The sequence below is a fragment of the Accipiter gentilis genome, chromosome 9 (assembly GCF_929443795.1).
Source record: "Accipiter gentilis chromosome 9, bAccGen1.1, whole genome shotgun sequence".
NCBI lineage: Eukaryota > Metazoa > Chordata > Aves > Accipitriformes > Accipitridae > Astur > Astur gentilis.
In genome coordinates, this window is record NC_064888.1 from 28,368,825 (window position 1) to 28,396,808 (window position 27,984).

At 64.5% G+C, this 27,984-nt stretch overlaps 1 protein-coding gene across 2 annotated transcripts; it reads left to right on the forward strand.

Annotated features, from left to right (window-relative positions):
- Window positions 1-855: 855 nt before the first annotated feature.
- Window positions 856-27,945, forward strand: LDB1 (LIM domain binding 1). Of its 2 annotated transcripts, none has more exons than XM_049810216.1 (11): window positions 856-978; window positions 21,282-21,384; window positions 22,011-22,055; window positions 22,297-22,372; window positions 22,705-22,807; window positions 23,019-23,191; window positions 23,523-23,645; window positions 23,822-23,905; window positions 24,212-24,335; window positions 24,776-24,924; window positions 25,269-27,945. In XM_049810216.1, the coding sequence occupies exons 1-11, from the start codon at window positions 954-956 to the stop codon at window positions 25,497-25,499; spliced, it is 1,236 nt and encodes a 411-aa protein (XP_049666173.1). In that variant the 5' UTR covers window positions 856-953; the 3' UTR covers window positions 25,500-27,945. The 2 variants fall into 2 exon arrangements, with proteins under 2 accessions (XP_049666173.1, XP_049666174.1); XM_049810217.1 differs by having other exon boundaries at window positions 24,776-24,918.
- Window positions 27,946-27,984: the final 39 nt, after the last annotated feature.

Consider the following 27,984-nt stretch of genomic DNA (forward strand, 5'->3'; position numbering starts at 1 on the left):
TCTGGGCTTGGACGGGTGGGTTCGTCTGCTCCCCTGGGTGCCCCCGCACTCGTCCCTCCACCTTCTCCCTGGTTCTCTCTCCGCCCCGGGGGAAGGGCAGCCTGGGCCGGGAGCTGCAGCCTGAGGCCTCCGCAGGGCCCCGGTTAGAGACAGCCAGCTCCCCCGAGGCCGGTGGGAGTCTGCAGCCGAGGCTCAGCCCCCCGCCACCTCCCCGGGGAGGACAAGCCCCCACGGGTTACACAGTTACACAGCCCGTGGCTCTGACAGCCCTCACCCACGGGTGTTTTGGGGGCAGCGCTCCCCGCGTGGGGTCCCCTCCTCCGACGGCTGCAGACCCCGGGGCGGGGGGGTGGGGGGGGAAGCGCCAAGGGCCCGGGCGCCTCCTCAGGACTGAGGAGCCCTTGACCCACCCCCCCACAGCCCCCTCGGACGGAGGGTCCGGCCCGGCCGTGTGTCCCCAGGACCCGGCGGGGGCGGGCGCCGGCGCCTGACATGGCGGCGCCCACCCGCCCGCTGGGTGACGCGGAGAAGCGAGGTGGGGGGGGGGGGGGGGAACGGAGACGGGGCCGGGGGGCTCGCGCGCGTGCGCGGCGGCGGGCAGTGGGGGCGCGCACGCACGCACGCAGCACGCACGCGCCCGCCGCGGGGGGGGGGGGGTGTCGAACGGACGTCCCGCGCACGCGCAGAGGCGCGCCCGCCCGCCCGCCGCCGCCGCCGCCGCCGCCGCCGCCGGCGCAGCCGCCCCCGCTCCCGCTCCGCCGCCGCGGCCCCAGCCCCGCCCGCTCCCGCCGCCCGTCCGCGGCGCGCCCGCCCGCCCCTGGCCGTGGCCGTGCCCGCGGCCGCGCGGGGCTGCCCGCCGCCCGCCGCGCCGGAGCCCGCGGCGCGCCGCCCATGCGAGACCCCCGCGGCCCGGGCAGCGCGCAGCGACCCCCGGCCGGGCCAGGCATGTGAAGATGTCAGTGGGCTGTGCATGCCCTGGTGAGTGCCGCGGCGGCGGGGGGCCGGGGTGCGGGGCTGGGGGCTGCCCGTGGGGCTGGGGTCCCCACGGCATCGGGGCTGCCCGTGGGGCTGGGGGCCCGCTGTGAGGCGGGGGCCCCGGTGGTGTTGGTGTCCGGGTCCGGCCGTGGGGCTGGTGTCCCCGCGGCGTTGGCGTTGGGGGCTGGTTATGGGGCTGGGGCCCCAGAGCATGGAGACCGGGGTCTGGCTGTGGGGCTGGGATCCCCGCTGCACTGATGCTGGTGTCCGGCTATGGGGCCGGGTCCCCACGGCACTGGTGCTGGGGGCTGGCCGTGGGGCTGGGACCCCCTGGCACTGGTGCTGGGTCTAGCCGTGGTGCCAGGGTCCCCGGGGCATGGCTGCTGGGAGCCGACTGTGGGGCTGGGGTCTCCACGGCATTGAGCGCTGGGGGCTGGCTACGGGTCTGGTCCGCGGGGCATGGTTGCTGGGAGCCAGCTATGGGGTGGGGGACTCCTCAGCGTGGGTGCTGTGGTTTGGCCGTGGGGCTGGGGTCTCCGTGGTGCTGGTTCTGGGGTCCAGCTACGGAGCGGGGTTCGGCAAGGAGGGGGGGCTGGAGTCCCAGCGCTATGGCGTGGCCATTGGGTCCAGCCATGGGGATGGGGTCCCCATGGTATGGCTGCTCCAGTCCAGCTGTAGGGCTGGAGTCCCCAGGGTGTGGGTACTGTGGTCTGGCTGTGGGGCTGGGGCCCCACGGCATGGGTGCCGGTGCCAGCCCCGGGGCTGGGACCCCGTGGGCAGGGTGCCTCAGGGGCGTTGGGCAGGCGTGCAGGTGGCACTGCGAGGGGTGACCCTGAAGCAGACCCCGCAGCTGGGGCAATAGCTCTGTGGGCTGCCCCTGTGCTCCCCACGTGGGTGCGGGGCACGGGGTCCCTAGAGTGGCTTGGCCATACTGCCGATGGGTGTGGGTGCTGGGTGCCCCTCCACCGTGGCTATTGTGGGGTGCCTGCTGAGGGGCTCCTTCCCTGTCCTGGCCCCCGTGGGCTGGCAAGGCTGCTGGGGTCTCCTGGGGGGTGTGACAAGTTGGTGAGGTCTCAGCACCTGGCAGGGACGCTCCCACAGGGATGCTCACCCGGACGCCTGGGGTCTGGGGCAGGTTTGGGGCAGCTGGCCCAGCTGCGTCGCCCGCTGCTGTGTGCAGGACGTCGCTGTGCCGGGAGCAAGGCAGGGCAGGGGTCCCGGAGGGCTGCCAGAGCCTTCTGCGGCACCAGGTCCCAGTGGCACCGGGTGGTGGAAGCAGGGACCCCTGCCCAGGGGCCCTGGGGATGAGGTTCTGCCGCTTCCCTGGGCCGCCAAGCTCTTGGGGTCCCTGCGGGGGGACAACGGGGGACGTTCCTCAGCCCAACTCCCATGACAGCTTTCTGGTGCCCCAGCGATCCCGAGAGAGCCTCCCGCCAGGCCGGGACCCCCGGTGCTGGGGAGGCTGCAGGGAGCAGCGGGACGTTGTGACGGCACACGGTCCCCATGCATCCCCCCGGGACTGCCTCCGCCGAGGGGTTTGCAGCTGGATTCCCCAGGGCGGGGAAGGGGGGGTGCCCCTGCGTGGCGGCCCCCCGCCCCTGCGCTGCCTGCGCCTCTCCGCCGTGTTTCCATGAAGGCAGGCGGCCCCTTCCCCCATCCTCCTCCTCCATCTCCCACTGGAAGCTGCCAGAGCGCTGCTTCCTCAAGCAGAAAGTCACGTGAACCTCCCTGCGAGCCAGGCCGAGCAGCCACAGCACCCGCCCCGGCAGGCACCCCGCACCCGGGGGGCTCGACGCCCCCCACCTCCGTGACACCCCCTCCTCCTCCCCCGGCCTTGGCGGGGGTCCCGCCTCAGTGGGGGCGAAGGCAGAGCGGTGGCTAACGGCGGGGCCCCGTCGCGTCCCCCGGGAGCTGGCCCCGTGCCACTGGGAATGTCATCGCCATGTTGGTGGGCGCAAAAGGGGGGGTGGGGGGGTGGGCTGTCCTCCCTCGGTGCAGTGATGGGGGAGCCGTGGGGTCGCCCCGCAGCCGGGAGCATCCCTGCGGATGGCTTCATGTCTTGTCATGTCCGTGTCGTCCCCCCCCCCCGCCGCTGCTGCCCGCTCCCCCGCGGCGGGGAGGACACGCGGGTGCGTGCAACGTGTGTGCACACACGCGTGTGCCCCCTGCCTCTCCCCCCGCTCCCCCCGCCGGGGCTGGGTGGCACATCCAGAGCCTGCGCCCCCCTCCCCCTTTCCCTCCCCGGACTGTTTATCGGAATATAGAAAAAACAAGCTCTGCCGCTGGCCTCCCGCCAGCCAGAAACATTTAATGAGCCGCTCTGCCCAGGCTGCTCTTCGGGGCTGCGTTAACTTGGAGGAGTTTCCTGCCTGGGAGCTGCTGTTGGGGGGGTCTTGGCCGCCCCCTTCGAAATTGTGCCCTGCTGGGGGGACGATGCACTCCCTGCCATCCCCCGGGGTGCATCCTGCCCTGCTGCAGCTCCTCTTGCACCCCTCCGGGGATGTTTCCTTGCTCTTCACCCCACTCTTCAAGAGGTTTGGGGAATGGGGTGGCTGCTTAACTGGGAACCTGCCACGGTCCTTGTGCCTGAGGATGGTGGGGAGCTGCTGGGGTCAGTGGAGGGCTGGGGGACTTCAGCCCCCAGCCCCGAAATGGAGATGTGAGCAGGGAGAGCGTGCCAGGCTCAGAGTGGAGCTGATGGTGGCCAGGGTGGCAGCCACCCGGTGCTGGTGCTGCCGCCCCCAGGGCTGCTCGGAGCAGGGCTGGCAGCCGGGCCGCTCGGCTCAGCCCTTTGCACTGGGCAGATCTTGGCATCCAGACCCCAGCGGGGTCCTGATCCCTGGGGGCACTGCTCTCCCACCGTGCTCCGCACTTTCTTTTTTAATTATTTTTATTATTATCATTATTTTTCCTCCCATAGGGATGGTGTTGGTGCAGAGAGGGGGAGGAGGGCTGCAGAGCTGTGCTCCGGAGGGTAGCCCTGCTGGAGCAGGCTCTGGCTCTAGCTTCACGGCAGGGCAGCGACGTTCCCGAGGTCAGCACCTCTTCCCTGGGACACCTTGCAGGGACTCTGCCTGTGGACCCCTCTGGCAGGAGGGAAGATGAACCGATCCCCGCGCTTAGGGTCCCGGGATGGACGTGCCCGGCTGGGGGACAGCCTGTTGCCATTTCCCTCCCTTCTGCCAAGCTGGTGCCGCGCGTCCCCCGCCGTCACGAGGCCGAGCTGTGCCACGTGCCTCCTGCGACAGATGCGCTGGGAGAGGGACGGCGGTGTGCGGGGAGCAGGCTGGGCGCTGTGGCGGGGGGGGGGTCGGGCAGCCCCGACGTGCGTGGGCTCTGGCTCTGAAACACCCCCCGGGCCTGCCTGGCACCTTGGGGCGCACCCGGGCATGCCGGGGGGAGGGAGCAGCTGGGGTCCCAAAGCCTCATCCTGCATGGCCGTGTGTTCTTGCCCAGGCTCTCTTTGTGTTGTGGGCGATGCTTGGATGGAAGATGCCATTCGCCCCGTCCCGCTCTGCGTGGCAAAGCACCTGGCTGATAGATGCTACGTGCGCCATGTCACCTGCCCGTGCCTGGCACGCTCTGGCAAAGGCAGGTTGGTGTCATGGCCACCCGGTGCTTGGCGAGGCAGTTCCTCGGGGTCTCGGGCACTGGTGTGAGGCTGCGCACTTCACAGCACTCCTTGGGGCTGGTGCAAGCTCACCCTGCTGCCGGCTTAGCTTCGGCCGGAGAAATGTGGATGGGTTAATGCCGTACCAGTGGGCTCAGCACTGGGTGTCTGTGCTGGATGCTGAGTTTACTCCAGAAATGGTGTTGTCTGCTCAACACAAAGCTGCTGTGAAAGCTGCTCCTTTGGGGAGTGGGTGGATGCCAGCCAGTGGGATGGGACTGCCAGGGCAGGGAGGTGTCCCTGCAACCCAGGAGCACTTGTGGCCAGCAGTGCCCTGGCCAGGTAGCTACATGCCCCCAGGCAGGGCAGGAGTGGCAGCAGCACAGGCATCCCTTGCCTGGCCCATGCGTGTTTAGCTCACTCCGTTCATGCCACCCTCTCCTCCCCCCCCATCTGCTGTGGGATTCCCCAGCCACATCCGTGTTGCTTGTACACACGAGGCGTGGGGCTGCGTGGTGTGCCGGGGGCACACCAGGAGCGTGTGTGCCCATGCACATGATGGCTGTTGGTGCGTCCTGGGGTGCGCTGCACTGCCGGCACAGCCTGCGAGAGTGCGGGGTGACACGGGTCCCGTGGGGCTGCCGTTGTGTGCGGCGTGGGTGCGCCCCTTCTTTGCGCCTGGGGAGCAGCGGGTGTCAAGGCAGCTGGGCTGGGTGCCCCCTCCCCGAGGCGGTGGTGGGTGCAGGCAGGATGGGGCTGGGTGACCGTTATCGGCCTGCCTGCAGGCTGAGGCTGTGGTTTCCTGCTGGTGCCGGGGAGGGGGGGGGGGGGGAGCCGGGGGGAGGGTGCTGGGGAGCCAGCAGGGCTGCCAGGGCCTGCTGGGCCCCACCTGGAGTGGGGATGATGGCAGCCACCCGCCTGGGACCCCGTCCCAGGGGCTCTGCTGGGCAGGGATGGGGTGGCTGTAGCAGGGGCGATGCCAGCGGGTTTTTGGGAGGTTGGGTTGCAGCGTGCTCATGGAGATGCTGGAGCGTGGTCTGTGCACCAACGTGGGGCATCCCCCTTGGGCAGGGGTGCCAGTGGGCGCCACGAGGGATGGGACCCCTCCCCCCTGAACTGTTAGACCAGCCCCCCTGTCGCCCCCTTCCCTTCCAGGCAGGTTGCTGATCGGGGCGAACGTTAGATCCGGGGCGTAATCTCCCCTGCCGCAGGCGCCAGCCCCTGCTCGGCCCTGACCCCACCCTGCCCGCAGGGTGGCCGATAAGGCCCTGCCTGCACCCCTCTGTGGCCGCTTTCTCGGGGGGGGGGGGGGGCCCTGTGGGGTGCAGCTCCCACCCCTCCTTTGCAGGGTCTCACTCTGCCCTCAGCTTTGCGGGACCCGCAGGCACGTCCCGGATGTCCCTCTGCACCAGGGTGACGGTGCCTGCTCCCCCCGGGGATGGCCCCGCAGCGTGAGGGCGGCAGGCAGGAGCCGGGGGGGGGCCCCCTGCTTTCTGCAGGAGTGGCAGCCCCGGCCCCCCTCCTGCGTACCGAGGGGCTGGTGCTGGGAGCGCAGCCAGTTTTCTGCAGTGCAGCCCAGGTGGATCTGCCGCCTGAGCCAGGCTGGGATGCCGGCCGTGATGGGGATGGTGCTGGGCAAGGGCTGGCAGGGTGTCAGCCTCCCCATGGGTTGTCAGCACCCCCTCCACGGTGGGGCGCAGCTCCTGCGCAGCCCCGCTCTGCAGCAGCTGGTTGCGCCAACCTCTGCTCTGGACAAGCGTCCTCCTCTGGCCAGGGTCATGCACAGCCCTGCGGGGTCCGCTCGAGGGGCAAGGGTTGCCCTTGCCCACTGCGGGCAGCTGCCCACCCTCCCTCCCCTGCCAGGGTGGTGGGTGCGAGCTCTTGCCCGCCCCGGCTCCCACTTCCCCACTGGTGGGAGCAGATGGCAGCACGCCGCGTCGCAGGCACGCAGCTCCGCCGGGCACGGGGCAGGCCCGGGCGCCCCGACCTGCCTGCACTGACTGGCCCGGGGTGAGCCCGGGGCAGCTGCGGGCAGGGGCAGGCAGGAGCAAGGCAGTGGGAGCTTTCTCCCCGCCGGGGATGGTAGTGCTGGTGCGGCAGCACAGAGCTGCTGGAGGAGCCCGGCGTGGGGCAGCAGTGCCTGGAGTCAGGAGTGGGAGTGCCGCCTGGGCACGGGGGGTACCAGGCTGCCAAAAATCCTCGCAGAGGGGTATTTTGCCGCTGAGGCCGGGGAGATGCCGTCATGCTCCTCCCAGCTCGGTGGCCCCTGCCAAGTCCTCTGGGCAGCCACAGTGTGCCGAGGCACCCTGCCTGCTGCCAGTGCGTGTGCTGCAGGAGGTTCGGATCGACGGCGAGGTCTCCCCTGAACCCTGGGCTGCCCCCGAATGGGGTGGACGGGGCTGGATGTCCGCCGCCGCTGGGCACTGGACCTGGAGCCAGGGGAGCTGCCGTCCCCATCCCGCGGTGGCCGTGTCCCTGCTTGGCCTAGCTGGTGGGGAGGAGGCAATCGCTAACAGGAAGGACACGCATGTTAGCAACGAAAACACAGCAGCGAGAGGAAGCAGAAGCGATGCATTATTGATGGAGCTATTTGATGCTGCTATATTCGGAGAGCCGCTCTGGAGCGCTCGGCAGCACCGAGTAGGGGAGTGGCAGGGGGGGTGGGCTCTGCTGGTGGAGGCTTACCTGCTTCAAGTCAACCACGTGTGGCCATGGCCCCAGGTGATGTCCGCTGCCTTCTCCTGGAGGGCTTCCAACATGGGAGGGCATGGTGACATGTGGGTGCCAGGAGGGATGCCAGCCTTGTGCTTATCCCTGGGGTGTGGGGGTTTGGTGGGTGGCAGCTCCCAGCCGTGCAGATCTCTGTGGGTATGCTGGGGTCCTGCTGTAGCTTAGGAGGCAGAGGGGAGGGGATGGAGGGGGAGCAGCAGACCAGGGATCGGGGTGTTCTCCCAGCTGGGGTGAGAGTTTCTTGAGCTGCGGGGCTGGGTGTTGAGGGCTGTGCCTTGGTTTCCCTTTTAAGCAACAGTGCCTGCCCCTTAGAGGGGTGAAGGTCTTCCTGGGGGACAGCAGGCAGTTGCAGGATGCTGGGGCTGCACAGTCATGCTGCATGTCACCCCCCTCCCCGCCATGGGATCCCAGGCCCAGCCGGGCTGTGGGGATCAGCCCCAGGCCAGGAAGGGGGCTGTAAAATGAACCATTCTTGTAACATGAGAGAATCCACCTGGAGCCTCTGGAGGAGCCTTAAAACCCTGCGGCTCTGGCAGGCTGGCCCAAGGCTGCTGCCAGAGGGGCCAGGGCTTGCTGCTGCGGGTGGCCACGCCGGGGCTGAGTCTTGCAGGACACGCGTTGCGATGTCTCAAGGACGGAACGGGAACACTGCGGGGCATTTCTCTGGTGCTGGTGCCACGGGGAAACCCCTTGCCAAACAGGACCTGCCAAAGCCTGCCTGCAGACTGTGCCTTCCCCTCAGAGCCTGTGGCCAGCCGGGCAGCGCTGCGGCCGACCCACTGTGCCAGAGCAAGGCGTCATGTGAGGGTGGACACCCTGTATGGACCCTGTGCACTTTGGGGTCCTGCGCTCCCTGTAATCTTTCTCTTCCACCTCTTGTTTTGGAGGGGATGGGCACAGATGCACGCACTCGGTTGCTGCTCATCCAGTGCTTGCGTAGTCAGGTGGTCTTGTCCATCCCCTGTGGGATGCTCAAGATGTGACCCTGTAACTTCCCACCCTGCTCTGGCAGCCAGCTTTTCCCGCAGCCCCTGGGCGTTTCTCCTGCCTCTGGGTGTCTGGAAGCAGTTCTGGTTTTGAAGGGTTAATCCCAGGAGCCCCCCCGGATCTGCGGCCTGCCCGGCATGACTCACTGTTGAGTTTCCAGCCTCCCCCAAGCCTCTCTCCTGGGGAGAGACAGAGCCCTGCCTTCTACAGCCAAAAAAGGGGGCCCCTCCTGCCCCAGACCCCTGCCTTGATCTGGGCGTGCATAGCTTTAGGGGGGAGAGAAGCCCCTCCTTGAGAAACAGGGAAGCAAAGCATATTGCTGGTTGAAAGGTGGTAGGATTTGGGGGGGAGGGTGGCTGTTGTGTTCCTGAAAGGGGGACTCTGGGGCTCGTGCTGTGCTGCACTGCTGCAGGCTGCGTCTGCATGCGTGTGACGGTGCCCCAGTCTCGCCACTATTTGGATAAGTCCAAGAGGTTTGGAAGTGCCAGGCCAGTCTGTCCCCTTGTGCAGGCTGTGCTGTTTGCAGAGCTAGCAGATTTTTATTATTATTATTTTTTATGTAAGCACGGGTCCGCATCCCTGCTCTATGCCTGTGCCTGCCGGGGCCCTGACCGGGTGTCGGTGCGAGCATGCCCTGCTCGCCTGGGATCCCTCAGGCGCGCTCTGCGGGCACACCGAGCCCTGGCCATGGGGATCAGAGTGACCTGGGCATCCCCCAGCTGCTGTGGTCCCCATTGGGCTCTTCCCATCCGCCTGTTAAGGATGCATCCCTGTGCTCACTCCTGCTCGTGAGCTGCTGCCAGTTCCCTGGCCAAGACCTGCACCGGGTGTCGGAGCAGGGCTGGGCTTCGGGGAGCCCAGGCAGGCGTGGGGCCCTTGCTAGGGGGAGAGTGGAGGCTGGGATCCAGGGGATGTGGTGCCCCATCACAAAAACCCAGGGAGCTGGAATCACCCTCCGCTCCCCCCGCACTGTGGGCGCGAGCACATTGCAAGGAAGGGGCTCCCCCCACCACCGTCGCCGCCACACACGCTTCCCAGCTGCATCCCAGCCCTTCTGCTCTCCATCCAGCATCTATTTAATTATTAACTCGGCTATAACCATAAACAGCTGGGGCTGCTGCAGCCACGTGGACCAGTCCAGCACTGTCGTCAGAGCCGAGCAGGGACACGTGAGCAGTCCCGGAGGGCTGCTGAGCCCCGGGATAAATTGCTTGGGGCATGTTTGCCGTGGATGCGCCGGGCCGTGGAGCCTGGGGATCGGTGGGGGCTCCTCTCTGATCCCCTTGGCCATGGCGCCAGCGCTGGGAGCCGCTGGTACAGGGGCAAAGCACCCCTTTTTGCAGCGTTTTGCAGTATTTTGCAGTAACAGCACCGTGTTGAGCGTTGGTGGCTGGCTGCGCGCCGTGCATCCTTCAGCCCTGGAGTGGGAATGGGGTGCAGGCAGGCTGTATTTAATGGCCTGTCTTGACCAGGAGGGCTGTGCCATCCTGTAGCTGTCACCGGCGTAACTGCTGGTGTGATTTATTGGCCTAATGATGGTGGGTGGCAGCCTGCCACAGCCCCATCTCACCTGGTACCATGCAGATGTGGGCTGGCAGGGGGACAGGCAGCGATGGGGCAGCGTGTCGGGTCACTCGCTGCATCCCCCGTGCCCAGATCTTGCAGCACCGACAGCGTGGGTACTTCCAGCTGCACGTACCTTTTGCGGAGCAGGGTTTCACAGAGGTTTTTGGGTTTACAGTGAATTTTTCTCTCTGTTGATCTGGGTTTTACAAAGACTTCTGCTCCGTTTATCCATGTGCCCCTGGAAGGTGGTGCTCACTGCAGGTTGTTAGCCTGCAAGGGGAAGGGGAAATTAGGCACGGTGGCATGATGGGGACCAGAGTGGGGCCGGAGCCTTGCTTGTCCAAGGAGTGTGGGGGACAGGAGCTGGGTTTGCTGCTGCAGAGCCACTCCTGCCTGTCCCTCCTTGGTGTTGGTCCCAGCCAGCAGCACACCCAGTTGCGGAGCAGGGGGCTACCCCCAGTCCTCAGGTGCAGGGCTTTGGGGGTGCATGGGCGTGGAGGGGAGGACACCCCTGAAACCTCGTGGCTGAGATTTTGTGCCTACCATGCGTGTGCTGTCGGGGGGACAAGCATGCTTGGCGGGCCCCAACCGGTTGTGCCTGCGTTACCCTGCAGCTGCTGTTTTGGGGAGGGGATGAGGTGCAGGCCCTGCCGTGTGATCGAGGGGGCGTGGGAAGGTGTGCATGCTCCAGGCGTAGGTGCACACCCGACCGGGGGTGTGCCGGGAGGCGTTTGGGGAGATGTGCAAGCGCATGCTGGCCCATCAGCGTGCACGCCAGCCCACACGTGCAGGGTGAGATGCACTAACGTGTGCGTGTGTGTGCCTGCGACAGCCCCGTGTGCCGAGCCTGGCTCTCTCACCCGGAGCTGGGGGCTGTTGGGCCTCTGGGGGGACACGCAGGCTGGGCTTTGGGGTCCCGGCTCGTGTCTCTGCCGCCCATGGGCTGTCCAGCTGGCTTGGGAGCACAGGTCTGTGCCAGTCTGATTTGCCAGGGCAAGGAGCAGGAGCTTGCGAGGGGCAGGTGTGGGGCAAGGTGGGAATGGAAAAGATGGGATTGTTTTGTGATGGAAATTTTCATAATGGAAATCTTTTACAAAAATGGAGATTTTCGTAAAAACTCCTAATTGGAAGAGGTTGGAGTTTTGTCAAGGAAAGGAGACCCTTTGGGTCCGCTGGCAATTGCAAACCAGCACACTTCATTTTTAGTACCCCCTCCCAAAGGAAACGGCTGTGTATTTTTTCCCTCGCCAGAAACTGGGGGAAAGGGAAACAAGTTTCAGAAAGAAAAATCCCGAAAAACTTCAAAGAAAACCCCAAACCGAACTAGGGAAAAGGTATATTTTTATTGAAACTTTCGCAGGGGGGAGGAAACCCTTCCCCGGCTGGTGCCTAGTTCCTCAGCCGGGACCCGGCTCCCGCATCCCGGGGAGCGCCGGTACAGGGGTTGGGGGGGGGGGGTGTGTGTCAGCTCTCTGGGGACCCCCTCTTTTGGCCGTCACCCCCGGTCCACAGGCACCCACTCCGCCGCCCCCGCCCACCCCAGGCAGCGCGGGGCCGGGGCGGTGTTGGGGGGGGGGGGGGGGGGGGGGAGCGGTCTCCGCCGCCGCCGCCGCAGCCATTGTGGTCCCGGCCGCGGCGCAGACAAAGGAAGCGCCCCCGCCCCGCCCCGCGCCCCGCCCGCCCCGCCCCCGCGGCGGCCCAGCGCCCGCCCGCCCGCCGCCCGCGCCGCCGCCGGACCCCCGCCCGCCGCCAGCGCCGTGAGTCACCCCGCCCCCCCCCCCACCCCCCCATCCTATCCCATCCCCGCGGAAGTTTCCCGGTCCCGGCCTGCCCCCCCGCCCCCCCACCCCTTCCCCCGGTGGCGGCCCCGCTCGGGCGGCGGAGGGGAGGGCCGGGGTCCTGCCCGCGCCGCCCCCGCGCCTGCGAAGTTGTGCGCGGCCGCACCGCGCCGCCGCTCCCCGCCCGAACCCCGTACAGCCCGGGATCCCCGCTGCAGCCCCCTGCCCGCCCCCTCTGCTTCCCCCGGCCCGCCCGCTCCTCTCCCCGCCGCTCCAGCTCCATCCCCGTCCCCAGCTCCCCTCTCCCTCCCCAGCTCCTCTCTCCATCCCTGCCCAGCTCCCCCGTCCCTCTCCTCTCCCCCAGCGGCCCTGTGCATCCCTGGCCCCCCAGTTTGTTGCCTCACCGCCAGCTCCCCGGTCTGTTCCCCCCCCCCCCCCCCCCCGCCTGTCCCCCTGGCTCCCCTTTCCATCCCCTAGGTCTTGGCTTTCGGAGAGGCATCCCCAGCCCCGCGGGGTGGCTGCTGGCAGCCCCCATGCCCTGCCGTGCCCTGCTCCATCCCAGCCCGCAGCTCCCTTTGTTCTTCCCCCGGCTCCTTCCCCTGCCCGAGCCCCCTGACAGCTGCCCCGCGCCCTCCCGGTCCCCCCGTGCATGCTGTCACAGGGGCTGCGGGGCCGGTGCCCGGCTCCGGGGGCTGCACGCCTGCCTCCCCTCACTGCCTGCTGCAACTTCATCCTTGCCCGTGGCTCGCAGGGTCCCGCCAGCCTCCCTCGGGTGCCTCGAAGAGAATCAAAAGGTCCAAGGGGTGCAAACACTGGGGAGCCATGCACCTTCTCGCAGGAGCTGCCCCGCCGGGGGGTCCGGGCTCGGGGCCTGTGGGTGCAGGGGGCTCATCCTCCCCAGCAGACAAAGCACCAGCTCGGCCCGGGGGGGCTGGGCTGGGGGTGGCTGCAGCATCCTCAGGCCTGGGGGAAAGTCAGTGCTGCAGCTCCAGCTCAGGAATCGGCATGCGTGCTGGGGGCTGCAGAGGGGTATCTTACCCGCCGGGAGAGCATGCTGTGGCAGGCTGCCCTGATCTCGGGCGCTGGCTGGGCTCTGACCTCCAGCGGTGCCCGCCAGCCCGCTCGCCCGGGATGGGCAATAAGATAAGCACCCCGGGTCAGCGCTGCCAGGGCTTCCTCGGCTCAGGCAGCTCCTGATCCCATCGCTGCAGCCCTGGCTGGCAGGGGCTCGCGGAGCAGCCACCGGCATCTGCCCAGGCTGGTGCCGCAGCAAGAGCCCAAACTAGAGGTGGCGGCCGGTCCCTGGGTGAGGCGCGAGCAAAGGGCTTGGAGGCTGTGGGGTCCCGTGGGGAATCGCCTTCTGGGGCACGGAGCGGTGCACCCTCTCTGCATTGAAACCCCCCACCCCCGGCTGCTTCTGTCTCACCACGAGGGTCTGAGGTGGCTTCTGGGTGCCCGGCGGGTCAGGCAGGTGTGGGAGCAAACACCCCTTCCTGGGGTCTCCCCAGTTTGTTCTCCCCATGCTTTTGATAGCACCTTGTCTTGGCAGTTTTGCAGCGACTCCTCCAGCACTGGTCAGGTATCGGCTCTTACCTTTTCTGTTGTAAGTACGGGCAAATTTGGATGCCCTTATTCCTTCTTCAAAGCCTCAGGTTTTGGAGTGTTCTCGTTGTTGGAGAGTTGTGGCTTTCACTGAAGGAGAGCCGAACATGGTCTCTGCCCTCCTGATTTTGTAGAAATCCCAGGTCCGTGATCCGAGCACGCCTTAAAGACTAGGGAGACAAGTGCCAAGCAGAACAACACCCAAGCTATATTGCTTCAGAAAGGGGAAGAAAAGTTGTGATCCAAGGGGGGACAGGCTGGTGTCGGAGGTTTTGGTGATACGGGGTTTTCGCCATCATTCGGTGGGGACTTTTCCCTTTGCCCGCAGCAGGTCACAGTCCATGTAAAATTGGAATAGGCCAATGAAAAGCCGCAGAAGTTCATTTGTGAGCAGAGGTGCCCCGGGCTGGGGACCTGGACCCTCTTTCAGCTCCTTTTTGGAGAGTGGTGAGAGCTGGCAGCCCTGAGCCTCCCCAGCCCCTCGAGATGCAGGAGTGGAGGGTGAGGTGGACCAGCCCAGCCCCAGGATCCCTTCCCTGTCCTGTGGCTGGCAGGGTAGCAGCACCGCTTGTCCCTAAGTGGTCTCTCCCAGTGTGCCGGCCTTCCGCACGCTTGCAGCTCTGCACCGGCATGAGCTTGAGGTCTGCATAAAAAATACGAACGCCAGGTTCTGCGTGGTGGCAGAGCAGCCACAGCACTTCTCCTGGACCTCTCCCTCGGAAACCTCCCATCCTCCAAGCAACCTGGGGACGGGGTGCTCCCACTGTTGTTTGCACTGCATGCATGTGTGTTCGTGGGTTGCAACGCTTGCCGCGATGAGGTTTGCTGCCCCACCGGTTGCTGTTGTTTTGGGCGGACTGGTGTTGCAAATGGGGATGCCTGGCCAAGAGGGCTTCCCCAAGCCTGTGCTGCGATGGTGGAGATGGTTTCTACAGCACTGTGCTGCTGGGGTTGGGAGCTCAGGCTGGATTGCTCGTGCCTTGGGAGCACCAGGCAGGTGTGCTCAGACAGACCTGAGCAAAGGGACAGCCCTTTGCTCCTGGGGTTTTGGCCCCATCCTGCACTGGTCATCCAAAGCCCTGGCGCCAGCGACAGCACGTGCTGCCAGCGCAGCGGCGCGGTGCGAGTCCGGCAACCGCAAGCGTTTGCTCTGTCCCCGGCACTGCCAGCGGCCCGCCCCGTCCTTCGCTCAGCTGCTCCCGCGTCGCCTCTTAAACCAAGTCCTAACAAGAGAGAAGTTCAGCCTGAGCAGGGGGGGCAGAGGCTTGCCCTGACAGCTCCAAGAAGCGATGGAGGTGCCTTGCAACCTGCAGCGAGCAGGTTCCCACCATGCTCTCGCTGTCCCTCCCCTCCGCAGGCATCCGTGAATGGTCTGGACCTTGAGGCAAGCGCTGCACCCCAGCATCAAGGTTTGCCCCCAGGCGTGCGCCACCCCGGCGCGGCCAGCTGGAAGGCGCCAGCTCCCACCACATCCTTGCAGCAGGAGTTATCCAGCTTTTTTTCCCCCCTGGAGCGGGTGGCTGGCCAGCTGCCAGGGCTGCGGGGCTCCACCTAGGACGCAACATGGAGCGAGGCGGCTGTCGGCGGCGGGGCTGCCGTCTCCGGAGACTACGCGTCCCAGCGTGCAGCACTCAGTGCCGTTGGCAGCAGCGGGGAGCGAGGTGGAGCGTTGCATCCCGGGATTGCGAATCTCCATGCGCCACGTGGGGGCTGACAGCCTCCTGCACTCCGAGGCAGCAGTGTTTGGGGGTCCTGCGGGTCCAGGGGATCAGCCCGGGGATCCCCCTTTGCGGCCGAAGGGACAGACCTCAGCCCCTCTCCGCCACTTCCCTGCCTGCCGGCTCTTGGCTCCGGCCTTCCTGGGGCACGTCTTGCCCCTGCGGAGGGCTGCCTGGAGCAGCAGCCCCACAATGCCGTGTGGAGCCGTGTGGTTTTGCTCCACCACGTGCGTGGCAGGCGAGGAGCCGGGAGCAGGAGCAGAGATGCTGGCTGCAGGCTCTGCAGGGCCATTGCCACGGTTGGCTATGGCTGTGGATTTTTCCTTGCTGCCGCAGAGCCTTAAAAACCTTTGAAGATGAAAATCCTAGTTTGTCGGGAGGCTTTTTTTCATGGGATGCTGACAAGGGTTTATTTTCCAGCCCCACGGTTCCCACACCATGTCGTTCGTTTGTTTGCCGATGCTGCCTCGGTGTGTGCTGTGGGAGGGACGGGAGCCTGGTCACCGCAAGAGCCCCGCAAGGCAGCAGGGCCCCAGGGTGCAGGGGTCTGGGTGAGAGGGAGAGCAGCCGAAAATGTGAAAGGTGTGTTCCTGAGGCTGAAACCGGCAGTGTTTGATTATGGATCGTCTTTGAGACGGTGAGCCGAAAGGAGTAATTAGGGACAGTGGGATATTTCCCCGAGAGTCACAGGAAATGACTGCCTCGTGGTAAGTTGATAGTAGTGGAGCTGAAACTGGGTTATCTGTGGGATTGCATCTGGGGCTTGCAGCGTTGGACGTGATTCAATTTTCAGGCTGTTTTGCAATTGGCAGGGCATGCTCTTCTCCCGTTTTCCCTCCCAGAGAAATCCCCATCCACGTGTCTGAATCATCTGAGGGCCTGAACGGGAAAGGGGAGACTGCGTCCCTAGGGTTACCGCAGGGCAGTGAGTCCCCCGGGGCCCCTGCTAAGTACCCAGCTCCACAGGTTGCCTTCTCGGGAGACCCTGGGCTCCGGCAGAGCTGAAGCTGTGGGACGGCTCTGAGCCTCGACCCCCAGATCCACGTCCCAGCCTGGGCTCTCCTCTCCCGCTGCTTTTCGAACAGTGCCGCCTCACAGCCTGCATCAAGTTTGTCACTGTGTAATAAGTAACTGCAGCTAATTATTACTTCCCTGGTCATCCCCCTGAGTTTGCAGGCCAGTCGATGGAGAGGAGCACTTGCTGGTCCAAGGTGCTTTGTGTGCTGCAGTGGGGGGCTTTTGCACTAATGTTGCAGGATGCGACCTGGGGCACGCATCACTCCCCGCTGCCTTGCGCGCAGGGACACCGTGCACAGCCATGTGGTGTGGGCAGAGAGGCAGCTCATGGTCAAGATAGGCTCCGCGGCCAGCTCGCATGTGTGGCTTGAGAAAAGCAAGAGGGTAGTCCCTGCATGCAGCAGGGCTGGTGGTGCTGCAGGTTTTGCCTCCGTGCAGGTCAGGGCCGGGCAGAGTGCTGTCCGGGTTCGGTCCCTGGATGCCGCAGGATCCATGGCATCATCCCATGGTCTTCTCCAAGAGTGCCATCTCCTCTTCCCTGGACAGCCCAGCCTCCCAGGAGCTTCAGCTGGGTCAGTTCTGCATTTTCAAAGCCAATGGGGTTGCCGCAAGTTGAGATTGTCACCAACTGTGTCTCGGGCCATGCCTCAGTGTGTGCTGCCTGGGTTCCCATTGGTTTAGTAACATCGGGGTTTGCAACTGGCCTCGCTCCATCCCCTCCACTCCGAAGAAGAGGAGAAAGAAGCGGTGAAGGCAGGTTTGTGGGAGCAGACCACGGAGTGCTCCTTGTGCTTCTGCCTGTCCCAGTTGCTCTGGATACTTCTCTGTGTTTGTCCCCCCGCCCTGCCAGCTTCCCTGACACCAGGCGCTGTCACCGGGCAAACCCACGTGAATTACTTGAGACGCTGCCCTGCACCCGGCTCCAGATAGGACCCTCCTGGATAGCACCCTCCTGACTGCCCTGCCAGTGGGGCTGGGCTGGGAAGATGGATTTCCTGCCGCTATCACTGCTCCCACACCCCGTCGAGGCAGCCCTGCGAAACAATGCCGCTATTTACACTTTAAAGCCTCGTTAGGCAGCCAGGAAGCAGCAGGCACAGTGCATGCCGGGAAGCAGCGACAGCCTTTAGCGAAGGCTAGCCCCTCTTCTTCGCTGCTGCCGGGCTGCTGGGAGGAGCAGGATGCTCCCTGGCTGAGCTGTAACCCTGCGGCCTCTTTCAAGCCCTGTTTCTTCATTTATTTTTATCATTATTTTTTTTTTAGCCTCTGGAGTCCATGCCTCGTTGCTGAGCTTTGCTGCTTGCACGGAAAGCGTGCTGGCTGCCTGGCCAGGGACTGCTCCTCTCTGGGACAGCGAGCACCAATTCCTGCCGGTGGCTGCAGGTGTAGGAGCGAGGCACTGGCGTTGCTTCGCCTTTGTCCTTGGCAGCTCTTTGCTCTCTTCGGGCAAGACAGAGCAAGGGGAGTGCAGGCAGGGGCTTTTTTCCCTGCCAGATGCCAAGGAAGGCTCTGTGTGTCCCCTGCCCAGGCAGGTAGCTCCCTGGCTGTTGCTGGTCTCAGCTCACGGTGCCCCGCTGTCTCCTGGCTGTGGTGGCTCTGCAAGGTGCCCACCGTGCTCTTGGCTCCTTGGGAAACCTGACATTCCCCAGCTCTGGGGGCTTGGTTAGGGTTTTAACCGTTCTCCAGTATATCCACTGGGCAGTGCACCAGAAGAGCCTTCCCCACAGGGCTGGCAGCGCAGAGGCAGGCAAAGCAGAGAAGGCAGGCAGAGGGTTGGGCAACGCCAGGTTGTATGTGAGTCACCAGCAGAGCACCCACCTTCCCTTCCCCAGGCACCTGCCTGCCTGGAGCTGCTTCCTTGCCCAAGCTCTCTTGGCAGGTCTGTGCAGTGCCGGCCAGCTCCATCCTGACCCTGGCTGGGGACCTGGCCTCAGCAGAGGACGCTGCACCTGGGCATCCCTCTATGGAGTTCCTTTCTCCTGCACCTCCCTGCCGAGGAGGAGCCGTGGGGCCACCAACCTGGCTATGGGCACCGTGCCGTTTGTCCGGACCTGCCCGGGCCGATAGCTCACCAGCTGCAGTGTCAGCCTGATTTTTTCACTTGCTGACCGTGCATGTGTTTTTGTGGCACGGGGTGAGTGCCCAGGGACAGCCATGGGAAGCCTCTCCCATCATCTCAGGGTCTGCAGAGGCATCGCATGCCCAGCTGCCAAGCGGCATCCCTGCTTGCACTGAGCCTGCCCAGATCTTACGTGCTCAAATCGGGAGGCAAAGCAGGGGCATGGGGAGACATCGGCTGGGGCCAAGCGCTGGGCTTGGCTCGGCTCAGGAAGGGCTGCATCCTGTGGGTCTGGGTCACTGCACCCAGTGGGACAGGGCTTGCAGGTTGCTGGGGCAGCATGAAGGGGAGAGGTGGTGATGGAGGGATCTCCTGGACTGGGCGGTGTGATACTTGTATGAGTAAAAGTTGGTGTTGATGCTGCTGCTACTTCTGTAAAGTAATTGCGTTATTTCATGTAATGCATGTAGTGTGAGTGTCTGCAGTGAATGTAGAATTTGGACAGCCTGTATCAAATCCTGAGGCTATTGTTAGCGTTATTTAAAACCACTGAATCCAGTAATATATTTTATGCTGCATTAAAAATAATACTTGGTCAGGATGCCGGTGTTGCTGAGGTCGCATAACAGGCTCCTCTCCACTCCTCTAGATCCTGAGATAGGTCACCCAGTGAAGCCCCAAAAGCAGGTCGTGTCTGTATTAACCTGCTTGGGAAGGCCCAGGATGGAAAAGGATGCTTGGGTTGGAGTGGCGGGCCAGCTCGTCTGCTGTCCCACCTCCAGGAGCAGGGGGCTAGGGAAGAGCACGAGAAGCAGAATGGATGGAGAGGGACATGTCCCCCTGGTCTCACCACCCCAGAAGACCTTCCTGCACCCTGAGAAGGAAGTTGGGGACCAAGGACAGCAAGAAACCTTGGGGGCTTTTTCCTCACATCTCTCATCAGTGAATAAAAACAAAGCGTCAGAGGACAAGATCTGCTGGGTCTGATTTTTTTCTCCCCCACCCCCTGTGGAGGAGACGTGGTGACCAGAAACAAGCAGTTCAGCTCCCCGTCTCCAGCCACTGCTGTCTCTGGCTAATGAATCGGTTTGTTTTCAACAGAAGGCATGCGCTTTTGGGACGTTTCCTATGCATCAAGCACACTTTGACGTCATGTTGCTTAACAGCAGTGTGGAGGAAATGGAAATGCTGTGTTTCTATTGCAATTCCGGTTGAATTATAATTTCCATTGGCGCAAGTTGACAGGGATTAAAGCAGAAAGCAAAAATTCCCTCGCACCAGCACCGACCTCCCTATTAAAAAATTTTTTATCTTTGAAAACGTTGGGTAAGAGCAAGAGGCCGATGTTGTTAGCAGCTGTATGAGAAATTGGGCCGTGCCCCACTTATCCTCGCTGCAGGCGGGCAGGAGCAAGGAGCGGGAGCAGCAAGCCCCCAGCAGAGCGGCCCGGCTGGCTCCAGCCCTGTGGGACCAGTGCATCCTGGTGGGTGCTGGGGAGAGGCTGCTGGGTTTGGCTGCCACAGGGAAACGAGGTGAAAAGGCACCAGGCCCTCAAGAAGGCAAGATTCAAGGAGCGAAACACAGATTTCCCCTAATGCAAGTTGTATTTAATGCTGGGGAGGTGGCTTCCTCTATTTGTGACCAGCCCTTGCTTGCTCAGCTGTGTGTGTGATCCCTGCGACTGCGGGCTCGGGGTCCCAAGCAGCTCAGCAGGGGTGATGGTGATGCCCTGGTCATTTGGGCTCGTGTGTTGGCTAACAGGTCGCAACAAAGTGGACATCTTGGGTCCCGGTGCTGGTGGCACCGCTTTCCTTAACCCTGATGCTTTTTGCTCCCGTCCTGCATCCTTTGCAGCCGAGTGGCTGCTCCGATCCTGTCCCTGCACCCTTCCCAGCTGCCCGGCCATGCGGCAGTACCCAGATGGGCAGCAGCGTGCCCGGCTCTTCCCAGATGCTTCCCTCCACTGCTGGGCTCGCTTTCTGCAATCCCGGCGGCCCGTGGGCGTTGGGAAGCGCCCAGCCCAGGGCTGCGGGCGGCCGACGGGAATCCCGCCTCGGCCCAGGCTGCGGCCGGCAGCCTGGCACGGCCAGCTTCAGGGCCCCCACCTACGGCGTGTCAGGGGGAGACGTGCCTGTGCGCGGCAGGGCCGGCTGAGCCGGTGGAGCCGGAGCTGCCTGGCAGCCCGCCCGCCGCTGCGCCCCATCCAGGTCAGCCCGTCTGCCCGGCTGCCTGCCGGGAGGGAGCCGCGTGCCTCGGCAGCGCCCGGGCACAGCGTGCCGGGTCCTGCCGGCAGCAGGGCGTGCCGGGGCTCCCGCGGGGCTCTGAGAGGGGTGCTGGCAGCCGCCGCTCCCGGGAACCTGCCCCAGCGGTGGGAGGGGGCCAGCGAGCGTGGGAGTCCCCGGCTGCCCCTCCAGAGCCTTGGATGGCGCTGGCGTGGCTGGGTCCGGCAGGCATCTCTGTCTCCCGTTGGCAGGCCTGGGGGTTCCCCAGGTTGCTTTCAGGGATGAGTGCTGGCTTGCAGACGTGGCAGGCCTCGTTGCACCCCCGCATCGCACCCCGTGGCCGTCCGTGGGCTCCTCGTCCTTTGCCCCGGTGCTGCGGGGGGCAGCGAGGCGTTGGGGTGGTTTGATCAGGGATGGGGACTGGTGTGTGGGATCTCTGTCCACCTGGAGCCGGGTGGCCGCTGGCCTGCCCGAGCAGCAGATGGTGGCTGCCTGGGGACCCGCCATCCGTCCCTCTGGGCGATTATTCACCCGTCGCCATGACGATAGAAAGGTCAGCGAAAAGATCCCGTGTGATTCCCGGGTCGAGTTGGTGGGATTAGGAGCGGCGCAGGAGGGAGGGCTGGGGGGACGATAGGGCCCAGCCAGCCCCCCCGCCCCAGCTCACCAGCTGGACTGTCCCCCTCGGGTGCCGTGTCCAGAGCCTGGCCAGCTGAGAACTGACAAACTCTGGGCACCAGTGAAAAATCTCTGGGATGGGGATGGGCCCCTCCAGCTGCTGATCCTGAGTGCTCAGCCCTGACCCTGTGGGTCCTATCCTGCATGAGGGAGGCCTGGAGCTCTCTGTGGGGTGAGGGGCTGGGCTGGCACTGGGGGGGGGGCAGAGGAGAGGGATGGGGCTGTGCTGATAGGGGCTTGACTGGTTCTGCATCCTTCCTTTTTCTCCTCCTCCTTGCAGCAGGGTGTCTGTCCTTGTGGGATGCCCCCGGCTGACCCATGTCCCCTCTCTTTCTCCAGGCTGTTCCTCTAAGTCATTCAAGCTGTACTCGCCAAAGGAGCCCCCGAACGGCAACGCCTTCCCCCCATTCCACCCGGGCACCATGCTGGATCGAGATGTGGGGTGAGCTGGGGCCTGGGAAGGGGTCTGCAAGGTTGGGAGTGCTCTGCCCTCCCCAGGCTCTGCACCCCAGGGTGTCTCTGTCGTGCTTCCCAGCAGCATACGGAGACTGCAGCACATGGAGTTGAGTTAGCACAAGGGGAGAGAGGTGATCGGAGCAGGCACGGGTGGGACTGGGTAGAGAAAGGGTGGTATTTGGGTGGAAGGGAGCCCCCAGGTCCCCAAGCTGTGCTGGGCCAAGCCTCTTGCCAGGCCAAGCCCCTGGGATGACCCAGGATAAGGAGCACTCCCAGCTCCTGCCAAAACAACCCCTTCTCCAAAATCCATCCTGTCTGGCACCAGCCCCAGCTGCAGAGGAGCCAGGCACATCCCTGCAGAGCCAGGGGCCAGGTCCCAGGGGCAGTGGAGCAGCCACTGATGCAGGAGCAGAGCCCAGTTTCAGGGGTGCAGGTCACCCCATGGGTCTGTCAGACGTCAGCAGCCAGGGTAGAGCCGGCAACATGCGTCAGGTCTCGCCTCCAGCAAGCCTGACTGCCTGCTGCTGTAGGCAGGGAAGGGGGAGCTGTGGCGGGCAGGGAGGGAGATCCCCACCAGCACTGACCTGCCTACATCTCTTTCCCCCCCACCAGACCTACTCCCATGTACCCACCAACGTACCTGGAGCCTGGAATCGGGTAAGCAGGGGGGGCTGGCAGGGACCGCACTGAGGGGAGAGGAGGTCATGCCCCGCAGCGGGTATGCCTCAGCAGGGCTGGCACGCTGCTGTCTGCAGGGATTTGCGGGGGCGGGGAGGGGGGTTGCTCGGACTCTGCCCAGCCCTGGAGGGGCTGTGCGTCCCCCCCACTGTGGGCTCGGGTCCCCTCCCCACCCTGTGGCTGCCTCCTTCTCTGACTGTTTGCTCTGCTCCCTGGGCAGGAGGCACACGCCGTACGGGAACCAGACCGACTACAGGATATTTGAGCTCAACAAGCGGCTGCAGAACTGGACAGAGGTGTGGAGCTGGGAGAGTGAGGGGAGGCCAGGGATGGGAGGATGCTCCCAGGTGTGTGTTTTGGAGATGGGGTCCTCTGCGCTGCCTGCCCTCATGAGCTGCCTTGCCTCTAGGAGGAATCCCCTTGGCAGCGGGGTCCTGCCCTGCTGTGCAGGTCCCTGAGTGCCTTGTGCCTCGCTTGGCTGTGGGACAGGGCTTATCATCCCTGTCTCCGAGCACTCAGCCGGGAGTGCAGCCCTCCATGGGCTGAGCGTGTGGCTGCTGTGCCTGGCAGCCAGCAGCTGTCTGTCCGTCTGTCTCCCCATAACCTGGCATCTCTCCACTGTCCCCAGGAATGTGACAATCTGTGGTGGGACGCCTTCACCACGGAGTTCTTTGAGGATGACGCCATGTTAACAATCACTTTCTGCTTGGAGGATGGACCAAAGAGATACAGTGAGTAGCAGCTTGAGCCCTTTTTCCCCAGGGTATTGCCTCTCTGGCAGGAGATGCGGTGGTTGTGCTGCAGGGCGGGGATGTGGGCAGGTGTCAGAGCTCAGCTGCCTCCAGCCAGCAGGGACCGGGAGGCCCCCTCCCCATGCAGCCCCAAGGCATGTCTGGGTGAACCAGGTTTACTGACATTATCTTCCTCCTTCTCCTGCTCCAGCGATCGGCCGGACTCTGATTCCCCGTTACTTCCGCAGCATCTTTGAAGGGGGGGCCACAGAGCTCTACTACGTGCTCAAGCACCCCAAGGAGTCCTTCCACAACAACTTCGTCTCGCTGGACTGCGACCAGTGCACCATGGTCACCCAGCACGGCAAGCCCATGTTCACCCAGGTACTGGCGGCACCCGCAGCTTCTCCTGCCCCTCATGTCTTGGTCTGACATGCCCTCATGGTGGCTGCAGTCCCACAGGGCAAAGGAGACTGATTTCCATGGCTTGTTGAGTGCCATGCTGTAATTCCACATGTCTCAGCCAGCCTTGCAGCATCCCCTTTTTGCAGAGATCCCCTGGCCATTGCCATTGTGGGTTTGGCTTGTGCAGAGTCTCATGGCAGGCAGGGGCAAGCCACGAGAAGGGTGTCCCAGTGTGCAGCAGTGGGTTCCCACGGGATCTGGGCTGGGGGAAGGGGGCGGCAGGCTGTGCCTGACCCTGCGCCCTGCCCAGGTGTGTGTGGAGGGGCGGCTCTACCTGGAGTTCATGTTCGACGACATGATGAGGATAAAGACGTGGCATTTCAGCATCCGCCAGCATCGAGAGCTCATCCCCCGCAGCATCCTTGCAATGCATGTGAGTACCTCTCTGGGAGCTCGCCTGGGGCATGAGTGACACAGGGCTGCTGAGCTCCTCTTCCTGCTGTGCAGGTTGGGGGGGCCTCAACGCTGTCCCCCCCATCGCAGGCCGGGGCACTGGAGGACCATCCCCAGCCTGGATACAGCTGAGCCATCTGTCCCTCTCGCTCCTAGGCACAGGACCCCCAGATGCTGGACCAGTTATCCAAGAACATCACCCGCTGTGGGCTCTCAAACTCCACACTCAACTACCTCCGAGTAAGCATGCGGGAAGAAGGGGGGGGATGCAGCTCTGCTCCAGCGGGGGGGGCCTAGGGTGGCCACAGCTTGTGCTCTCAGCTGCCCAACACCTGGTTGCCCTGGGGTAGGGGGAGGCAGTGGGGCAGGCTCTGCAAGAGGGGTTTTGCAAACAGGCTGCAGAGAGCTGTGGGGCTGTGGGCCTGCCAGAGCCCACAGGCTCCCAGCACGGCTTGGGTGGGCGCAGTGCAGATGGCTGCCCAACAGAGGGGCTTTTGCTGGGACCTGGAACATCACAATCTAACCCCGTGTCTCTGCTCCCTGCAGCTCTGTGTAATCCTAGAACCAATGCAGGAGCTCATGTCACGGCACAAGACCTACAGCCTCAGTCCCCGGGACTGCCTCAAGACTTGCCTCTTCCAGAAGTGGCAGCGGATGGTTGCTCCACCTGGTGAGTCTCACGCTGCCCGCTGTGCTGCCTGCGGGTCTCCGGTGCTGCCCGCTCGGGCCTTGCCCTCGGTGCAGGCTTCTCCCAGCCCCAGAGCCTATCTCTGGCCTTGTCTTGTGAGGCTGGGGCAGTGGGTCGGGCAGCCAGCTTCATTGTCTGCTGGCCTGCCTTCTCACTGGGGCAGAGCAGGGCTGCAGGCAGCTAGTGCTCCCTGCCCAGGGGCTGCCAGCTGCTTGCAGAAAGCAAAGCAGGGACGGAAATCTTCCCTGCACCCTCTCCTGTCCCCTGTGCTGGCGGGACAATGAAGCTGCGGAGGGGAGGAGGGTGGTGATGCTCCCCCAAGGGGGCTGTGGTCCTTGCAGAGAAGAGGGGTTTGCAGAGAAGGGGCTGGGGTGCACCAGCTCCTTCACATCAGGACTGACCACGTCTCCCTCCTCTGCCAGCGGAGCCAGCGCGGCAGCAGCCTAGCAAGCGCCGGAAAAGGAAGATGTCGGGGGGCAGCACCATGAGCTCCGGCGGGGGAAACACCAACAACAGCAACAGCAAGAAGAAGAGCCCAGCCAGCACCTTTGCCCTGTCCAGTCAGGTACCTGTAAGCATCCCGTTTCCATTCTCTCTTCCTCCCCCGGGGTGGAGGGGAGGGCTCCCTGCCCCGGCCCCTGGGAGTGGCTAGGGGGAGGCCCCGGGGGATTGCCTGTCTGAGCCCCCCCAGCTCTCTCCCGGTGATGGGGAGAAGGAGGGGGTGTCCCAGCTGCCTTCCCTGAGCTGCTTTGCTCCCATGCGAGGGGGTGAGGGTGTGCTGCCCTGTGCGGGTCCTGCGATGGAGATGAGGAGGTGGCCCTGCAGCTGGGAAAAGGGGCTGCAGCACTGGGGGGCGGTCTGGCGGCCCGGGCTCCCCCCACCTCGATTATGTTTCGGGACCGTCTCCCCTTTCAGGATGTGATGGTGGTAGGCGAGCCCACGCTGATGGGGGGGGAGTTTGGGGATGAGGACGAGCGGCTCATCACCCGGCTGGAGAACACGCAGTTTGACGCCGCCAACGGCATCGACGACGAGGACAGCTTCAACAACTCGCCGGCACTGGGGGCCAACAGCCCCTGGAACAGCAAACCGCCCTCCAGCCAGGAGAGCAAGTCAGAGAACCCCACGTCGCAGGCGTCGCAGTAACGGCCCCCCACGCCGCCCCGTGGACTCAGTCCCAACCGATCTACCTGTACATTTGCAACGGAGAGTGACTGGGAAGCGGCGAGGTACCGGGGGCGGATTGGCGCCGCGCGGCCGACGGGGTGCACGGCCTGGGGCGCGTGCCTGGTGGGCAGCCCCCAGCCCTCTACCCCCGCCGCCTCCCCGCTCCCCCCACGCCTGTCTCCCCGCCGGACCCCAGGGCAGGGGTGGGCTTCCGGGGCCGTAGCTTCGTTATTCCCCTTTCTCCCTCTTCCTCCCTGCTTCTTCCCCGGAGAGCTTCTCATCCCCGCCCTCATGTGCCCAGCCTCTGCCTGCTGAGCGGGGAGAATTAGGAGGGAGGTGTTGGCAGTGGCTGGCACGATGGGGAAGCTGGCGGCGTGTGAATGCCGTGTGTTGGGGTCTGGCACAGCCCAGAGACCCTCCTCCTCTCCTCCTCCTCCTCCCCGGGTCCTACGGCTGGGGTTTGCTGGGCAGCCACCTGCAGCAGGGTTGCACATCCCCAGCCCAACCTGGGGCTGGGTGGGGGGGGCCGGTGATGGAAGGCCTTCCCCGTGCTGCCGGCTCTGCCACGGAGCTTCCTCCGGCTGGGGTCGGATCCTGCTGCGCTGGGCTGGTGTCGAGGATATGGCCCCGTCGCATTTCCCTCCTCTCCTGCACCCTCCCTTTCCCCTCGCTCCCCAGGGGTGAGAGCGCAGCAGGGCCATGGGGGGACTCTGTATATAGGAAGCACGTGGTGGGGGGGTTTGGGGGGGACTGGGGGGGTGCACGGAGGACCTGCGGCTCTGCCAGAGCAGCCGGTGCCCGGGCTCCCTGCCCACAGCCCCTGCGTTTCCCCCCACCCCGCGTGAGTCCGCCTGGGGCCCCTTTGCAACCCCCGGCTCCCAGTACCTCCTACTTTTGTCTTTTTTTAAGAAAAAAAAATAATATTATTAAAATTGTAAGTTTAAAAAAAAAAAGAAAAAAAAAATGGGACAAGCCCCCCCCCAGCCCCCTCGCCGGTTCCCCCCTCCCCACCCTGAGCCCTCTCACCCTGTCCTGACTTTTGTACAGGCTTCTTCTCTTGGGAGTCTCGTTTTATATCCAGTTCGGAGAGCTTCAAACCAAGGAGAGACTTTGCAGACTTCCTTTCTAATCCCTCCAGGGGCCGGGGGGGGCAGCCCCCCGCCTCCCTCCTCAATGTAAATCTTGTGTGCTGTTGTCCCCGCTCCCCCCACCCCCGCCTCGGGTTCGTGTACCTCGTGCTTGTACATTTCCGCGCTGTAGACAGTGTGTACGATACTGTTCTTTCAATGTGTTATCACTAGAGCAGGTGCCTCCATTGATGTTAGGGGAAACGATGAGAAAAATAATAATTTTTGGGGTTTTTTTGGTTTAAAAAAAAGAAAAAGAAAAAAAAAAATCCCTTCCAAGGCTTCTTCCAAGGAGAAGATGGGAGGTGCTGGGGGAGGGCGTTTGTGCTCACCAGCTCACCCCAGCAGCCTCAGAGGGGGGTTTTGGGGGGAGCTGGGGGTCAGGGCTGCCCGTGGGCACCCCCCTGGCATGGCCCCGAGGTGGGGTTGCAGCGAGCGCTGCCACAGGGGTGGCCGGGGTAGGGAGGGGACTGCCCTGGTGAGGTGTGGGGGCGTGTGTGTGCAAGAGTGCGTGTGCGAGAGGTTTGTGCGTCTGTCTGTGCGTGTGTAAGGGAGCCTGGGGCAGGCAGAGCAGCCCTGCGGTTTGGGGGAGAGGGGGGGATGCACCCCACTCTCTCCACCAGACCCCCCCCTCTCCCAGCTCCCCACAGGGGATCCCGCAGCACATGTCCTGCTGCCCCATGGGGCTGGCAGGAATCACTGAGGGGCTCCCCCCTGCACGGGGTCTCTGGCTGCAGCAGGGGTGTTGCCTGCACCCTGTGTCTCACCCACTCGTGGCTGAGACTGCAAGGGGTGGCCGAGCCAGGGGGACACACACACAGCCCCCCTGCGTCCCCCCCCTGCTGTCCCTGAGGTCTGGCAGGGAGACGGGAGCCCCTTGGCTCCATCCTGGCCTGATCTCAAGCCCCAGATCCCCGGAGAGCCACCTGTGTCGGCTCCTGGGCCACTCCACGGGCAGCCTGAAGGTGGAGGGCTCAGCCCCGCTGACCCCCAGCCGCAGGCACGGGGGGTCCCCATGGCCTCTTTGCAGGTGGGGGATAGGCTCCCAGGGTGGGAGCCCGGCGTGGTGGGGAGGGGGGGCTCTGCTTTGCAATTAAGGTACGATTCTCGCCGCTGCACTGCTGGGCTCCCATGGAGGGTGTGGAGCCCCTCGCTGCCCCCCCCCCCCCCCCCCCCCCCCCGGGCACACTGTAATGCCTTTTTGTTTCTTTTTTTTTTTTTTTTTTTTTTCTTCCTCCCCTCCATAGTTTGTGCCATTTATGAGTCATGTATGGTACCAATAAAATGACTTTTCGGTTTGAGGCTGTCCTGAGCGCTTATTTCTGAGCATGGGAACC

What these genes read in the sequence shown, in the direction of transcription:
- LDB1 (XM_049810216.1), top strand. Translation starts at nt 954, where the DNA reads ATGTCAGTGGGCTGTGCATGCCCTG. An exon ending in GGCTGCAGAACTGGACAGAG is followed by an intron (nt 22,373 to 22,704) that starts GTGTGGAGCTGG and finishes CACTGTCCCCAG; the next exon opens with GAATGTGACAATCTGTGGTG. An exon ending in GGATGGACCAAAGAGATACA is followed by an intron (nt 22,808 to 23,018) that starts GTGAGTAGCAGC and finishes CTCCTGCTCCAG; the next exon opens with CGATCGGCCGGACTCTGATT.